Below are 18,548 nucleotides of genomic sequence, written 5' to 3'. Positions count from 1 at the left end.
TGAAGCTTTATATTTTTGTTAGTTTTCGAAATAAATCAATTTTTAAATTAATGGAAATCACTTTTCAAAATTGAGATGACAATGAAGCGTAATAAATGTTATTATACTGTATATAAAAATCACTTCTTCAAAGACTTGTTTTGATTCATAAATGTATGTTAAACACTTTTTTATTCGAACGATAGCGAATTTTAATTTCGTCTTTCGTAGTTATTCTGAAATTTTTAATATTTTTGTTTCAAAAATGTTATATATTTAAATAAAAATAAAATTGTTCATTTAAAAAATTGTTTCATTTAATTATGGAGAAAATTTTCCATTAAAATAAATATGTTATAATAAAAATATTTATCAATTTTTTAAATATGTATAGCTATTCGAACAAGTTTAATTAATAGATTGCGAATATTTATTATTAATTTCATATAATAATAATAATTCAATTCAATAATTTATATTCAATTTTATTATATTTTCATTTTTTATAAATAAATAGAAAAATGAAATCTGAAAAAAATTTGTATTTATTACGATAAATATTTTACTTTGGATATTTTTCACAATTTTGTATATTACATATGTTACAAATATTCTTTTGCATCTTTAAATTTCTCAAAATTACATATACAAATATCCGCATTCTATTGATAAGTTTTATATTTCAAAATGTTAAATTTATTATTATTATTAGGAGTTTAGAAGGTTAATAAATTTTAAAAATATGTATATTTCGAAGACATTTTCATATCTTATATTTTTTAAAAAATTTTAGATATCATATGAATTTCTTGAAAAATTTCAATAATATTGATAATTTAATCATCTTATTAAATTAAATTTTTCAAGAAAATTTTATTTATATTATAATTTCCTATTTTTATTTTTATTTTCATACTTCCAATTGTTAATATTTTGTTTAATAATAATTTTTTCATTACAATAAATTAATTCTTGCAACATCTTTCATCATTTTAACTCAATACTTTTGAAAATATGTATCTATATCTGTTCATAGAAACCAAGATTTTTGATATTTTTTAGATTTTTAGTGTTTAAATTAAAACATTTCTAAACAGAAGCAGCAACCTCCTGTTCCATTTCATGTAGCATATTGTATAATCGCGTTTTGAGATTGTCTGGTACTGCAGCACGTGGTAAATGCTCGATGTCACCAGCTGGATTCGCACATTGTCGCAAAAGAACTGCCAATGAGCTAGTGGTATGCTCTGACATTAATAGTCCAGGAATTATAAGAGTCCCTGAGAGAGTCCAACCGAGAAATATTTTCTCGCATACAATCTGAAATTGAATAGCCATTTAGTAATAACAATTACCTTTTCCGATATTAATCTTATTATTTTTATAAGTTATATATATATATATATATATTTATTTATTTCAATATATTTGTGATTTGAGGATTCTGAAATAAATTGAACGATTTTTTCAGATTAACTTAATGATGCATTAATCAAAATATAATTATTAATTACTTGTAAATTATTGTTGGCAACCGGTGACTCGCATCGTTTTTTTTTCGAGCAGAAAGATCTGCAATCGAAATAATCACAATCCTCGTGTTTTTCACAGCTCTTGCTGTCCGCAGTGATACGGCTGATAATCGTTTTAGGAAATACCGCGTCCAGATCGAGGAACTTGAGTTTCTGCCCGCCTAAAGGCAAACCGAAATGGTTTATCTTCACATCGCACAGATGTATCGGTTCGGGAAAGTTGGTGTCGAGTTCTTCGAGCAGGTCCAGTATCATCACGGCTAGCTTCAATCGTTTCGCCCATTCCGGTTTCGAATCGGAGAGCGCGAGGACTGTCGTGGGTGTTTCTATAGGTCGTACATATTCAACCGCGTAGAATGTCCCGCATGTGCCAATCAACTGTGGAAAAATGTCCCTGTCCTCGTACAGAATGCTCATCAGATACTCGTTTTCCTGTAACAGCGGCCACAGATTTTCCATCTCGAGCTGTCGCCTTCTGGGCTCGGTCTCGACACGATGCGTACGAAGCCGCGCTAGCCTCTCTAATTGATGCTGAGACAGCGTCACGTTCAGCTTGCTAACGACCAGATCTTTGATCATGGTGTTGAAGTCCGTCTCGGACGGGAAGTGCCTCGTTCCGCTCGTGTCCGTCCAGAATAACGACTCGAACTGCTCCGATGGGGCTTTCGTTCTGAAATTGTAATCATTACCATATATATTGTGTATATTTCCGTTATTTATACATGATAAATTGGCGTATAACTTTAATTTTAATTTTTTAATTTTTTTAAGAATTGTGAAATATTTTTAAAATTTTGATAAATTTTAGAGAACGCAGCCATCATTTTTAATTAATAACTTTGCATTTATATAACATAAATCAAGATGATTTTCTTGTCAGTTGATTCAGTTAAAACAGTTATATATTTAATGGCAATAAAAAATTAATTAATTTTTTTAATTTTTCTTATATAAAAGGAGAGATCACAAGTAATATGAATATCACAAAAGGAAGTTTTGAAAAAAGTTGGAAAACATCGTTAGAAAACACTTGATGTGATATATATCGTGAGAAAAAAAAATGAACCTTGAAGCCTTGAACACGAGTCGAGTTGTCTCCCAATGAGCCGAGAAGACTGCTTCTTTGCCCGCGTGCAGCGTTTCGCAGGCAAGCGAGTGAATCCTTCTTTCCGCGCATAGTGGATCGCAGAGAATTCCTATTGCAACTCCTTTTTTGTGCGTACTGCACTAAAATGAGAATAATGATCAGGTACCGTAAGAATAACGTTCGCATTGTAAAAATTCTTTCAAGTATAATCAAATTATAGTCGATTCACTATATTTCACTTTTTTACAATTTTAAAATTTTTTCATAATACGATCTTGTTACTACCCTCGTTCTTCTTCTTACATTCTTATTTCCCATTGATTTATAGCATTTTTACGAGCATCCTTTTGGCAAAAGATTTATGCCAAAAATTCGGTAAAACATCGAACTGGAACAGGGAACTTTTTTAAACCAGTTTTATGACTGAGACGAAATTTCTCGCAAATTAGACTTCGCCAATTACTTTCTTTAAAACATTATTTATTACACATTTATTTTTTGCATTATATTCACTGATTCGTAATCCCGTTTAGCATATAATATAGTTTAATACAGACAGGATGGCAAGAACACGCATAAATTGTTTTCTTTAAAGCAGTATAATTTTACTTTCTCTTGTTTCGAAATGTCTGTGCTTTAATAAAAATACATTATATATATATATATATAAATAATAATGAATAATAATAAAATAAATAATAATAATCTATTTAGAAAATTCGTTTATCCAAAGGAAAATATAAAATCGTAAATACGTATCGTTTCTTTGTGCAATTTCCTCAATGAAATGAACTTTCATTCAAGATACTTGGACGTCGATTACGACAACGGTATTTGAATCGCTCCAGCGATCTTCGTTCGTATGTAAAAGTCACGGTTTAAGGGATATTCCGTTTGCGAAAAGTGTCTAGGTTAGGTTTAAGTATCATATAAGTTTGTTTTCTTATGTTTATTGCGAACTCAAGAAAACAGATTCCGGCGAGTGTACACTATCGGTCAAAAGTTTTGAATCACTAACGTGATCCAAGATTTTAAGAATCGAAAGAAGAGTTAGGTTAGAATTTTATTTATATATATGTCGAAAAATTTTTTCATGAAGGAATTTCTATCGATGCAAATGAAATTATTATTAATATCTATAGTGTTAATATACTTACTAATAATAAAATTGACAAAAGGTTCAATGTAAATATGCAACTGGAAAAGAGATTTCAAATTTTTGATTCGTAGTGTATGATCTACACCTACGAGACACGTTACGTTGCTCGTTATGTTATTTTCTTCTAAAATTTGTTCTAGAATGAAATAAGATTATTGTGAGAGAAGATACACTGTTTACACCATAAACAGAATAAAGAAATGTTGCGAGACTTTGGCCGAATAATAGGTTAGTTTCTTCTTTCAACCATGCATTTAGAAACTTGTTTGTGAACGATAGCATGATTTATCTTAATACTATACTAAATCTTATTATGATCAATTATGTAATGTGTGTCGCAAGCATTAAAGATTTTATTATAGTGCAAAATATATTATTTGATAATTGTTCATTGTTCAATTCTTTTTAAAAAAAAAACTAATTCAATTATAATCAACATAATCTAATATAATATACTTTATAATATATTATATTAGATTATAGTTTTTGTTAAATTTTATATCAAATTTTTATTAAATTCAATAAATAAAAACTCATATTTTGACTGTTGTATATTATAGTATATATTAAATATTTAAAATTTATATACTTATGAGTTTTATATTATTATATGAATTCTTTTATTTGATGTTTCTGCATCAATATGATGTTCTGATATATGTATTATTTTTTATCTATTAGAATATTCAAAGTTCAAAAAAGAATCCTTATCATTGTCCCAGAATCACAAGTATGAACACTTCAGCAATGTGACCAAAAGATTCTTCATCAAGAAAAAAAGAGAAAGAAAAAAAGAAGGTAAAAATAAAAAGTTATGTATAAAACGAATTACGGAATCACCACTTACGAAGCTTCAGACAAGAAATGAATTTTCAGTGTAATACAAAGAAAAAAAAAAACAAATATGGCTAAAAAATTGTTAATCAAATTCAGATTTTAATAGTTTAAATTTTACTAATAATTTTTTTCCCGTTATTAAAAATTATTAAAAATACTAAAAGAGAATTTTACCTCTATTTTGTTTCGTTTTTTACTTTCAAAAAATATAAAATAAACAAAATAAAAATAAATATACATTTTAATCACAAGAATAGGAATTTCATAGGTAGGCACTTGAACGGTTGATTTCTATTGCTCGAATTTTTGTGTTTGATCCGTGAATGTTGGAGCATCGGTCGAAATGAGAGCAATAAAAGTGAATTATTCTCTTACTGTGTGGGCGGTGCTCGGTTACGTACAACCACATGTATTCGCACACGTAGCTCGTTTCACGTGCGTACAATACAAGTTTGAATCCTGTACGTGCTGTTGACTATGCAGACGATATTTTTAGTCGACGTGAGCGCCATGATGAGAGGATTTCTTGAGAAGAAGCGGCCCCCATAACGAGTGTGTCACGCGCCTTTATGCATCGTAACGTTATTATATCGGATTGTGTTTTTTCGAAAGCCATCGCTTTTTAACTGGGCCACTCTTTATTATCGACCGAAGCCGGGATCTCACGTTTTTTTCGTATGTGTTTGTGTTTTCTAACACATTCACAATTTAAAAACTGTGATGGAAATTTAGGACAATATAAAGTAACAGAAAAGTTTGCTTTGCATTATCAATACTTTAAACTATTCAAAATCATAAAAAAAACTTTATAAATATCAAGTTTAAGAATAAATTTTATCTAGATAGAAGATATAAAATTCATAATAATGATATATAAAATCTATGTTATGTTGACAGTTAAATAAAAAAAAACATTTGTTCAAAAAAAACATTTGATTAAAAAAAATTTATATCTGGAATATATATATATATATATATATATATATATCTTTTATAACTATGAATATCCTATTTAAATATATATTTTATATATTATATTTATAGTATAAGCTTATATTTATAGTAGTTTGAAATATCAAGATAAGAAAATTTTATAAATATAAATAATTTACATAAAATATTTTGAATATTTGTTTAAATACATATATAATATATGTATACTATATATATATCATTGATTATCGTTATAAAACACCATTAACAAATATCTTGGTCGTTAAATTATCTAAACAATAAATTTATAACTCTATTTTTATATTTATTAAATATTATTAAAAAAAAAAGCACTAGTGATAATTTAGCGGGATTTAAAAATATTTTTTTTATGACCTCGCGTCCGTTAGATAATGTATTATATAAACGGTTTCGTTCTTAATATTCCAACATGATAGTGCTGGCATGAATGTAATGAGTAGTGACACTAAGTTGGCATTCGATGCTTCGTTACACCGATGCAACCAGTGTCGATAAATTGAATTTATAACTACGTTCGATGAATTTCTTTATAGCACAAGAATATTAATCCACTTATAATTAATATTGTATTCGTATTGTATCATAGAAAGTTGAGCGATTGTAACAGATGTATGAGTTATTCTTAGTCAAAATAGTTTAGTAATTATTTATTTTTTAAGAATATTGATATCGTTCAAACGATGAACATTATGATTAACTAACGATTATTATTCCTATAAGTTCAGTTTCTGTGGAAGACAAATAAAATTGCAGTTACATGATGTTAATCTACTTATAATGAAAATCTACGTAACTGAAAATCTTTTAAATTGCATTTAAGTGAATATATCTAATAATCTATAACAGCCATACGAAGAATTGTATAAATTCTGTAGGATAAATTATAAAGAGATCTTTTATAATTTTAGAAAATAATATTTTGTGATTGCGATTGTGATTGTGAATATAAAAAGATATTTTTAATATCTTATAATATTTTTCATATCAAAAATAATGAAATATATCTTTGTTTACGATTTTTAATTTCTATAAAATATAAAAAGAATACACTATTCTCTTCATAACTATATACAATTCCAATTCATTTTTTACAAAAAAAAAAAAAAAAAAAAAAAAGATTAGTAATTTTCATTATTTATCACTATTAATGCAACAACTCGAAAGAATTTTCTCGAAACAATCTATTAATGGAAAATCTACTTTTTCTATTTAGCTAACAAGATACACATAGAATGGACATAGTATTAATTCGAATGTAAATAAACGAAACTTCTGATTTGTAGAGACGAGAACGTTTCCCCCACTACTTAACCGATAATCGTCAAATTCTAAAAATTTGATTGGTCGTATCTGGTAAGCACTAGAGAGAAGTCAATAACGGTTAGAAAACGAATGACAATGTAAACTTAGGAGGTTAAAGATGAACGCAATGAACTGAAACAGTTTCTATCCGAATTTCGTATTTAGGTATACACGTGAAATTGCATCCTGGCATAGAATCAGTCAATTTCGTGCACGCCGTGAGGGCGCGTGCGTCTCCTCGTTCCCTGTCCCTTTCTCTCTACCCTCTTTCTCGATTTTCACCCCTTCGAGAGCGTGCCTCCTGAAGTGTGATCCTAGCGCGACCTGTGTATACGCGCCTGTACGCGCTGCGTGTACTGTATGACAGTGATTCGAGTATTCTCTTTTTCACTCACCACGTTGGATACGTGTCGCCAGGCCTCGAGATTCGTGCACATAATACCCCAGTGAAGGAGTAGATAGATGACAAAAAGTATGGTCGTGAAGAGGAACAGAGTGATCACCTTGTAGTGGTACATGAAACCAGGAAGCCGTCGGATATTCATGATCCCGAAGGCTACTTCTATCTTAGGTAAGTCGATAATTATTTATTATCTATTGAGAACGCGATCCTTTTGCTTTCTTTTCTTTTCTTTTCTTTTCTTTTTTTTTTTTTTTTTTTTTTTCAACTCTTTTGGAATATTCTTCGTCGTTGCGTTGTCGTTCGATATATACGTTTCTCACCAGTTGTATCGTCGACGACGTCCGCGACGGCGCATCGTGAAGACGTTTCGCGTTTAACCTGGTCGCGATCGGCTCATTACGTTGAATTTTTTCGACCTTTTTCCCGACGACACGATCGTCGACCGACCGGTGCCGTACGCTTGTGGCAATGCGGCATAATCTGCGGCACATGCCAGCGTCGCGACGCCGCGCCTCTCGTGGCGAATCTCTCGATAGCGTGTATTGCGCAGGCCCGTAAGTATGTATTTAGAACAGTTCACAGAAAAATTCGAATTTCGCTCGATCATCACTCAAATGTTACGCGAATAATCTTTTCGTACAAACGATAATCTAATATGTAATATGTAATAATATTGGATAAGGAGAAAGTAGAGGTTAAAACGGTTGAGAGATTACTTTTGATGCGTTTGATTTAAATATTAACTCAATATCGTTGATTATCGCGTCTTAATTTCCGTTACACGATCGAAAATGTTATACCACACTTGTGCACATTTCCAGATTGAAAAATTTAACAAAATTAATTAAAATTGTATTCGATTTATCGTTGCTCGATTTGAAATCGACGGATTCCTAGCGATTCTATGTTATTATTCGCGATTTTGCAATTATTTATTTACAAAATAGTTTTCAAGCGTAGAATCATTTTTCCACGTTAAACACATTCGTCACATTTTTCGATACATTGAATAGAATTGAATTACATTAAAGGAATGCTCACATCGTTTCATTTTTAAATTACGTTTAAAGATTAGCTTGAGAAATATTTTACGTTCGCGCACGACGTCCCATCTCCAACTGTTCTACATCTACATTTGCTGGCTGTTTTATTTTTTGCTTGTTCATCATCATTGTGCACGTGTATCATATAGTAGCTGTATCATAGTATAGCTTGTTTCAAATGAACCGGGGGAGCTTTTAATTGGAGTCCATCTAGTGCTGCCTCCTTTCTCGTGCTACGAGATATGTACGTACTTACAATTAGAAGTAACAAAAACTGAAATCTTATGATCAATAATACAATGAATGGTAAATTTTTGACAAATCTTTTTCCCATACAAATTTTAGAAAAATAAAATTCTTCATTTATGTTCATTTATTTCTATTATACGAAATACACGAAATAAACGTGAATCAAATCAACGAAAAGAAAATTTTAATTAATAATTCCAATATATTTACACTATTAATAAAATTAATAATAAACGACAAAAAATCTTTTAAATTACGGCGAATAAATTTGAATAAATTTTATTCTCCATTTTACCTACTCGTATCGCATGAAATATTTAAAAGGTTATTAAACGAAGACGGGAACAATAACAAACATTCTAAATAATTGAAAACACAACACACAACCGGAAAATTTTATCAAATTTTATCTTATACAATCCCTCCCTATAAAGTTTCTCCCTTCGCGTTAACCGTGATCTTCCAGAATGATCGTCACGATCATTTTTATTCGAGAACAATTTTCGCAACATTATTTACGTACACGCTTTAATTAGGATTGAAAACGGATTATATCGATACCACCCATATCCATCCCCGTATTATTCGACGTTGCATAATCTAGGAAAAATCGACCAACCATCCATCTCTGAACTATCGCTAATCCATCGTCGCTTGATCCATTCGCAATCCCCTCCCCTCCGAATCGCTTGACACGGGCGGCATCTCGAACGATTGGCGTAGCACCGCGTTTCCAAATCGCGCGCTTGTATCGCAAAAGAGGGACGCACCTGCATGCCGCCTCGGCGCGCAGCTGCGACCTTCGACGCCCTTGTACCAGCGGTCGTGCTGTGCGACGCCCGTCCTCCTCATTTTTACGCCGGACGCACGCACGGTCACGCGCGTGGTCATCGTTTCTCGCCACGCTCTCTCGTCCATTCTCTCTCTCTCTCTCTCTCTCGTCCCTATCTATCCCGCCCTTCTCTCTCTCTCTCTCTCTCGCTCCTGGGGAAAGGACGACAGTGTTGAAGATCCTGCGAAAAAGTGTGATTCGGTGTTTCGGCAGAGATCGGCCGTTTCCGTGCCGGTACGTGCCGGTGCGCAATATCGGATCGTGGCGTGTCCCCGCGAGTGTATTCCGGTGATCGGCCCTCTGGAAGGGGCATCGGCGAAAGGATCGGCTGGCGGAAAGTCGGTGAGTGGCGCGCTTACCAACACGCCTTCGCTTCCACGCTTCTTCCTGTTTACTTTGAACCACCTGCGCGTACCTGGGGGTGGTGGCGAGGGGTTGAAATCACAGGAGTGACTCTCAACGATATCGGTGTGAAATTGTAAATGTCGGTGTCGGGAAATGAGTGGAATTTCAGTGAGATTTGGAATAACTTTAGATATTTGGTTTAGAAGCCCGGATTTATAATTAAAATCGCCGATCGAATCATCGAGGATGCGTGGAGGGTGTGCGTTTTGCAGGATAGTATTATTTTTTCTTTGGTTTTTTTTCGGCGGGAGTAAAAATAATTAGCAGAGAGAAAAATTTCTGCCTTTTCAACGAACTCGCTGTAAAATTATTGTGAAATCAAAACGTGAACGTTGAGATCACTCGAGTGATTTTCCTTTGAGCAGCCAACCCCTCGGATAAAGATCTTTATAGAATGCATTGTAATTTATTTAGAGCTTTCTTGCACGGTTGATATTATTGGAGACGTGTTACGAATAATAATAAATTCTTGGTAAATTGGATATTTTAAATTTCAGGCTAAAATGATCGATAATGGATTAATGATAGGAATAATAGTAATAAATTTGTTTGGATAATTGTATAAAGCTTAACAATAAGTAACAATAATTTTTACTAACTATTAATTTATTGAATGTTTACTTTCATTACGTAAAAATATTCAATGTAATTTAAAATTTCTTCATTTATCATTAGATCACTCAATTTCCATGTAAGATATGATCGTCTCAAGAATTGTTTAATCATATTCGTTTATAGGAAAATTAGAGATAAAAATAGCGGCAGTGGTAGTGGAGTAAGAATCGTTTGGAATTTTTCCACGGTTTGAAGTTCCAACTTTTGATTCGATTTTTATTTTAATTATTTCTCCTTAAATTATAAAATATAGAAAAAGCGTTTGAAACTATTACGATTATGCCGGTGGTTATATAGTTAGCTTTGATGAAACTTGCGTTAAGTATTTCTGTTTTCATTATTAATATGGAATAAGATTACTTAAATTGTGCTTGAAAGGGGAATCTAATTACGAGTATATCCTATATCTATTCTATTACACATCTAATTATAATTATTTTGATAATTGTAATGCACACTGTGTTAAACAATGTCAAAGTTGTCGTCAAAAATTTTACATTTCACAATCAACAACAACAACACGATCTTCTTCCCCTTAGTAAATTTCTCTTATAAAATATGAAAAAGAAAAAAAAAAATCATTATCACACACTTTTATATTTCCTTTCTTCAATTATATCCTTCGTCAAACGTTTCTTTTATTTGCACAGACAGAGGCAATTTCCAGAGACAAATGTTCCATAGAGTCGAACCTCTTTATCTTTATCTTTATTCAATGACCGTATTATTAAATCTTTTTTATCGACCGTTTAAAAGAAAAAAAAATTCCAAATAAATATTCCAAAAATATTCGTCGAATATTTCAACTCCGTCCCACATGTAACGGAAAAATATGTCACGTTGTGTTTTTACCGAGGAACAACTATAAATAGTTAGCACGAGAAACACGCTCGTGATCAAATCTATGTATACTTTCGCGCGTATTATTATTTCAACGTTACGCAATAATTATCCTCCTGGTACATCGCCCACGATTATTGTTGAACTTTATCGAAAGTATCGGATAAAATTTACCAAATACGTATTTAGTTTTAAATATATATCATCGTTATTCAACGGACTGATCATAATTTTCCAATTGAAGTTGCGCGAAATATGTATCTCTCTTGAATTGTTATTTATCGGCTAATTATATATATAAAAAAAATAAATAAATAAATAAACTGGTTCAAATATATAAATATATATATATACATACGTGCGCATACCTGTGCTTCTGATCCACTTTCGAATGCAATCGAAAGAAATCTAATAGATTGCTGCAGATTCGTATCGCGTTACAACCCTCTTACAAGTGTGAACGCGCGTATCGCGTTTCGATACAGGAGCTTTCTCAAATATCGTGCAAATTAATGCAACTGATAGTAGGAAATGTTACGTGTACGTTCTTGTTCCGCTACGAGCCGAACCTCTTATCGTCCACTCCGCAATTTATTCGACATTGGTCGGGTGTGACGTCACCAGCTGCCCAGAATCAAAACAAATTATAGAATATTCGACGTTTTCCGTTGTTCCAATTGATCGGCACTCGTACCCTCGTTCAACTTTAAAGCCAATTTCTTTCAATAATCGAGTTTCGTCCGTGAAACCGTTCTGTAAATTTTGCGTTATTTTCTTTCTTTTTCTTCTCTCTTTTTTTTTTTTTTTTTACGAAGCTTATTCACGAATCAATTTTTTACAATCATTGAGAATGACAAAAAACATTAGTTCTTACAACTTCAGGCGTACGATCGTTAATTGAATATTCATTAATAGTAAATTCCTTTAATTAACGTTTTATTAGAGATATTTATATCGTCACAAATACGAAATTAATTCCAATTAGGGATAGTTGAAAATACGATTAAAAGGATCGATTCGTTTCGCGAAGTGGAGGATCGATCAGTGTCACAATCCAACAATTCTCCCTCGCTTTCCCTCTTTATCGATTCGATTAAAACGTTCGATGCTCCTTCGTTGCGTTGCAACGCTTAGCGATGAGATCAAGTTCAATACGTACTTATGAATCAAATCCAAAGATTCGTTTTGTTGGGAAACGTTCGATTATTATTATTATTATTAGATATATTTTGTTTTTATGAAGTATTTGATAGGTTGATTTTGTTACTTCAGAATTGGTATATAAATTTTGAAAATTTTACAATGCTTGGATATTACATAAAAATATTATAGATAGAGAGAGAGAGAGAGAGAGAGAGAGAGTATTTTGGTGCTTAAAAATATGTTTAAAAAAATTCACTTAACGAAAGTTTCTGCTGTTTCAAATTTTTTTTCTAAAAAAAGAAAAAGAACTTAATTTTATTAATTGTAATTAATTTAATTAACTCTTGCAAAAATATTGTCACTTGTTGCAATAAACTACGGATCATTTTAAAATCGATCATGAGAATGTAGAAACGCGGTTATTCTTTAAAACCTCTTTCGAAATTTCTTATAATTTACATCATCTTTGATACATTTATATTAGAATTTTTTTTCTTTTTGAAAATTGAAAATTATTAACATTTAAAAACATTAACATTTTATCTGTCGATTTACATTCCTGAAAGATTCGAATCTGTGAAATCTTCTCAGTTCAAATCTTGCTCGCGATTCGCTCGATCCCATCACTATCGGCACGGAACGACCGCGTGTCGCTCTTTCCAACGTATAACGCGCAACGATTGTTTAAATAATAAATGAAGATAGCATTGTTACCGCTATCCTCGGCCGCACCGATTAGCATAATCGGGATTTTCCTAACTTGTAAAGTTGCCCTGCTTCTCGCAGATGTTCACGCTTGCTAGATCGATTAGAAAATAATGTTGCATTTACGGTTCAACGATATCGCGCTTCTTTCTCCTTTTGCTGTGTAACTCTCGTACAACACAGTCTCGTGTAATTGTGTTGCCGGTTTCTTGTGTAGTTGATAGACAAACGTTTAACGACGATGTTAAATAATATTGGATAGTTCACAGATTCCATGTATCCATTCAGATCATTTCTTTTTACTTCCACATCGACAGATACATATAATGTAATAACAGTATAAAATAATGCGAAACAATAGTGGCACTTGAGTGCAAATTATTTTTCATTGTACAGTTGTTTTGTACATTTTTAAATTATAATTAAAAATGTATCAAAATAATATAACGATTCCTTCGCTATGATTTTCAGTCTTCAATATGTATACTATTTATTATATTGATAATATGAGAAATATACAATGATGAGAATGAGAGAGTAATTATATATATATATATAATATCAGTGTTATTATGGTTTCTGTTTGATATACAAACGGTTAATTTAAGCAAAGTTAAATAATATTGGATAGTGCACGATTCCATGTTTCCATTCAGATCATTTCTTTTTTTTTTTTTTTTTTTTTTCCAGATCAATAGATACGTGTTATGATAATGTAACGTACGTGAAATCATAGCGGCAATTGAGTCACGTACAAATTATTTTTCGTTGTTTTGTACAATTTTTAAAATTTTTGTAATTAGTATATTAATATAATTAATATAAATGATATAATATAATATTAATAATAAAACTAGTATATTAATATAAATTCAAAGAGTTTAATTTTCTATTTCATTACTGTGATTTTCAGTCTTCTATATGTATACTATTTGTTGTATCGATAACATGATAAATATACAATACAATGGGAGAGCGTGTATATTATATTATACGTAATATCAGTGTTGTTATATTGTACAGTTATCATCAACACGAGTTTGAAATTATACTAGTAGTCTGTCGGTTTGAATAGGCGTTATTGTACGATACTTTACAACAAGGGGGACGACGTTTATTTGTAAATACAGAAATCATATCGAATTTGATTGTAAGTTATGGTAGCCTTATGTTTTCGTTCTTATTCACTTTTAACTATTTCCGTCACCGATATACACGTACGTGTTATTCTCTTTGTCAGATAAACAGGATGGGCTCGAGATTCGAACGACGCGAGTGGAGGAGATTCGAAATAAAATCAAAAAAATGCAGTTATTTGCGAATAAATAAAAAAAAAAAAAAAATCTGAATTTGATTTTTCAAGCGAAGTGAAATTAAATTTAATTCTCGAACTGTTGATCGTTATTTTACGAATAACCAAAAAGTATAGAATAAAATTTTATATATTTATTTTATATATTTAATTGATCGATAAGGATTTTAAGTATTTGAAGAAAAATCGTTCAAACGCAAATGAAATTAGTTAATTATCGATTGGATAATAAGCGATTATTCCATACGTGAAAAATTTGAAATAAAATTATATATTTTATTTTCTTATTTTTCAGATTATACTACGCACGAATCTTCAAGTTCCATTTTCTTCTTAAAACTAATTTTTAACTAATTTTACAATAATTTCACTCGTATTCGAATTTCCAAACTCGAAGTTTCAATAATTATTGTTAATTGTATGCAAGAAGATTGACAATTGCATCTTTAGAAAGATAAATGTTCGTTGGTTAACATTGACTTGTAAAACGTGACCATATACGGCAATGAAATTTACAGGATATTTATAAAAAAAAAAAAGAAATAGTAGAAATTTAATTAAATATTTAATTCTTATCTCGAATATAAAATATAAAATCTCCAATTTGTACCACGAATCTTGGATCATCCTCTATGCATTCGCAGTCGATCAAAATTTTGCTTAAAAATCCCGCGAATTTTTCTTGATCATCAAAAATTAACGAAGAATTTTCCAGAGGATAACTTGTTTTACCGGATAAATCGTATAAGGTGCGTGTTTCTCTAAGTTTTTGATATTGATATGAAAAAGTGCAATCGATGTTTTCGTGGACGAGGTGGTTAATTTATTTCAACTGGCGTATCCAATCTGACCATTCATTCAATTCTTTAACGAGAATTTCGTAATAAAACTAATTTTCCTTTCGAAACAGAGAAGTGAGACCGATTAACAATTCGATTTTCTAACTTTTTAGAAACTGTATATATAATTTTCACATACAGCGTATAAAATTTTAATTTCGAGGATGTTATTTATATAAGTGTGCACGTTCAAATAAAAATGAAAAATTTCTTTTTTACGAGATGTATAAAAATGTTAAAAATAGTAGTAATTAAACGGGTATTCGTTATTTCTCGGAAATTACGATGTTTCGAACGCGAAACGTTTCTTCAAATAACCAATTAACTCCATGCAAAAGACTTATTAAATCACACTGTCTCTCGAACAAAATGTTATTATAGTTATGGCCGCTGCACTTTGCAACTTGGCATCGTTAATTTGCCAAGAGGTAAAAAAGAATAATTTCACACGTAGAAACGACATACACCGCTTACTACGTATCCACTAGTGACTACGTTTTTACCAACATGATATCCAATTTCTTGGTAAGTTTCCGTTCGAAGACAGATAAGATAGCTTAGCCGACATATTAACACGAAATATATTTATACGAAACATTTTCACAAATTTATTATGATTAAGGTGAACGGTTCTTTTTCACGTTCTTTTTCCTAGATTTCAACGAAACTTTTTTTTTACGAATTTCAAAGAGAATTAATTACGTAACGAACGGTTATTTTAGGTTAGGAAGCTCGCCATTAGAGATCCAATCGTTGGTATAAATGTGTTTACATTTTTCACAAATCTAAGGATCGAAGATTTTCAAGAATTGCTTCAGAAAGTTGTTTCCTGTTAATAGATATTACTTTCAATGCTATTCTCAATGCGATGTTCATTCAGATTCTCTGAGAGCAATTCTCGAAAGTTACTTTTTTATTAGTGACAATTATCTGTAATTAGTTACAAGTCAATGTAATGTTCATTAGGGAAAAATAACTCTCGAGAATTTTATATTCAACTAATGGATATTACACCGAGAATTACTCTTTTTACTCTCGAATAATTACTCTCAACGTGGTGTCCTAGGAAAAAACAACTCTCGAGAGTTTTACACTCTCGGTTAATGGATACTATGTTAATGACAATTACTTTCAAATAATCACTTTTAACTAACTCTGCCTAGGCGGCCAGTTCTCGACCTTTACTCTTCGATACTTTTATATCTTACTTTTACATTATCTTAAGGCATATCGGTTAAATTTCACCTCACCACGATTCTCATCGAAATCATCATATTGAAAAATAAATAAAAAAGCAATTGTGAAATTGCTAATTTTAGAATAATTTAATCTATATTTTGTTTAAAATACTTCGACTTTTTATATATTTCTTTTACGTAATAAGTTCCTTTTTTTTTGTAATTAACTGTTTTTTGAGAATTTAAAATATTATTTCTGTACGAGTTTAAGCCGTGCCATGGTGCAGCCGAAACGTATCGAAATATTAGGTTAGTTTTCGATGAGAGAACGGTTCGATGGTAGTTTCAAAAATTCAGATGTGGAAATGAAAATTTTGAAAACGAGCCTCCAAATAGACCGAAGTGCATATCGAACAAAGATAAATCGTGGATTAATATTAACGATGAGCAAAGTTAAAAATGAAAGCAGAGTTATCAGGTATCTCGAATGACAGTTTTCAGACATTTGGGCCCAATGGATAAAGTGAAAAAATTGGAAAAATACATACCGCGCCATCTGATAGAGGTTCGAAAGTTGTGACGTTTCGAAACGTGTACTTCGTATCGCGTAAAGCTCGGTAGAAGTTCATTTTTGAATAGAATTATAATCCATGATGGGAAACAAGATACTGTACGATAATTGTACACGATCTGTAGACAATGATTGAACGCTGAATGAAAATTCTAAAGAAATACCGAAATCATTATCACAACCGAAAAGAGGTTATGGTGATTGTGTGGTGGTCTGTAAAGGAAATAATTCGTTATTCTTTTCTAAAACAGAGAGATACCGTAAGATTAAAAAAAATAGTGCTGAGAAATTGATTAAGAAACAATCCGCATTTAAATCAATAAACATCAATGGACAATCAATGGACTTATTCTCTCGCATTACAACGCTCTACAAAAATTAATTAAATCGAAATATGAAATTTTAATCCACTCTACTCGCCAAATATTTTCACTAATCGATTATCGTTTGCTTTGCCATTTACATTATTTGTTTTTAAAAAAAAATATTTCGACACTCGAGAAGCTGTAATCGCAACATTCGAAGAATTTCTTCTTAGTAAAACCATAAAGTTTCATAAAAATTGAATATGTCAGTTGGAATATCTCGTTTGGGAAAAGGTCACTAAAGGCTCGTATCATGATCGAATGAAGATTACAGTTTCGAAAATATATTCTTTTTCTTTCGATCGAAAAAAAAAAAGAAAATAATTTCACGTGATACGATCTAATAATTGAATTAATTTATTCGATGCTTCGAACAATAAATTATATTCGAGCAAAACTTTGTTATTAACTTTCTCGATCTACGACTACTTTATGTACCCAATAACGTAGTGTATCGCGATAAAAATCAAAATTTCCCCGTACCTTGCCCGCCACGACCTACGACCACGTAAAGGTCGCGTATGGAATCCCTGTGGCCGATACAAAACCGGTAAAAACGAAAAAAGCGAGGCGATAGTCTTTGATCTCGGCGGTGGGCTTCGGACCTCTCACCTCCTGCGTGAGTTCACGCTCGTGTCCGCGAAGGTGGCGGCAGCAGCGGCCTCGATTCGACTTCGAACTTCGTCGTGTCGGCCAATCGTCGACCTTTTGGATCGCGATTCGTCACGTGAACGGCGTGGATAGGTCGAATGCAATTTGTCGGCTACCCGATTCTCCTATTACGGAAACGAGAGGTTGCTCGATCTTTCTCACCTTCGAGACGAGGATGGAAATTTTCTCCAACCATTTCTCCAACCCTTTTTCTATTTTGAAAGGATATTTGGATATTTGTTGGGTTTGACGTTTGAACGATTCTTCGCGTTTTGTGGAAAAAAGTTTTTATTTTATTTTATTTCATTTTGTTACAACGATATCGGTATGTGATCTTTAACTTTACTTAAAGAAGAAATTAAGAATAAATCGTCGTTTAATAATTTGTAAATAATTTTTATGCGAATTAAAATGAACTTAATATACAATTATCCATATTTGTCTCTAGTAGAATGATAAAATCGGTTGAATATGTTTCTTTGCATTTATGTCGTATTAATAATTGAGAAGATAGTTAGACACGTAA

General features: G+C 31.4%; 2 protein-coding genes and 1 long non-coding RNA gene across 3 annotated transcripts in view; 2 read left to right on the top strand and 1 right to left on the bottom strand.

The window, feature by feature from the left end:
- Window positions 1–506: 506 nt before the first annotated feature.
- On the bottom strand, window positions 507–8,436 carry aln (divergent protein kinase domain 1C). The gene is made up of 4 exons (XM_012494619.3): window positions 7,267–8,436; window positions 2,578–2,738; window positions 1,494–2,181; window positions 507–1,299 (listed from the first exon to the last, which is right to left on the bottom strand). The coding sequence occupies exons 1-4, from the start codon at window positions 7,414–7,416 to the stop codon at window positions 1,069–1,071; spliced, it is 1,230 nt and encodes a 409-aa protein (XP_012350073.2). The 5' UTR covers window positions 7,417–8,436; the 3' UTR covers window positions 507–1,068.
- On the top strand, window positions 3,611–4,773 carry LOC147656857 (uncharacterized). The gene is made up of 2 exons (XR_015293828.1): window positions 3,611–3,985; window positions 4,439–4,773. It is a non-coding gene; the product is annotated as an uncharacterized LOC147656857 (long non-coding RNA).
- A 987-nt stretch (window positions 8,437–9,423) lies between the features above and the next one.
- Window positions 9,424–18,548, top strand: part of Gbs-76A (Glycogen binding subunit 76A) — a 77,456-nt gene continuing 68,331 nt past the window's right edge. Inside the window, exon 1 of the mRNA XM_086913621.1 lies at window positions 9,424–9,740. The gene's annotated coding sequence lies outside the window, so the exon portion shown is untranslated. The remainder of the gene's footprint in view (window positions 9,741–18,548) is intronic.

This window comes from Apis florea, unplaced genomic scaffold, assembly GCF_048593485.1.
Source record: "Apis florea isolate Af1SG1 unplaced genomic scaffold, ASM4859348v1 contig_3496_pilon, whole genome shotgun sequence".
In the NCBI taxonomy this organism is placed as follows: domain Eukaryota; kingdom Metazoa; phylum Arthropoda; class Insecta; order Hymenoptera; family Apidae; genus Apis; species Apis florea.
Note: the sequence above shows the minus strand (reverse complement) of the source record. Positions and strands in the feature narration are given on the sequence as shown.

What these genes read in the sequence shown, in the direction of transcription:
- aln (XM_012494619.3), bottom strand. Translation starts at nt 7,416, where the DNA reads ATGAATATCCGACGGCTTCCTGGTTTCATGTACCACTACAAGGTGATC. An exon ending in CTCGTGTTCAAGGCTTCAAG is followed by an intron (nt 2,182 to 2,577) that starts GTTCATTTTTTT and finishes TTACAATTTCAG; the next exon opens with AACGAAAGCCCCATCGGAGC. An exon ending in TTGCCAACAATAATTTACAA is followed by an intron (nt 1,300 to 1,493) that starts GTAATTAATAAT and finishes ATTCAATTTCAG; the next exon opens with ATTGTATGCGAGAAAATATT.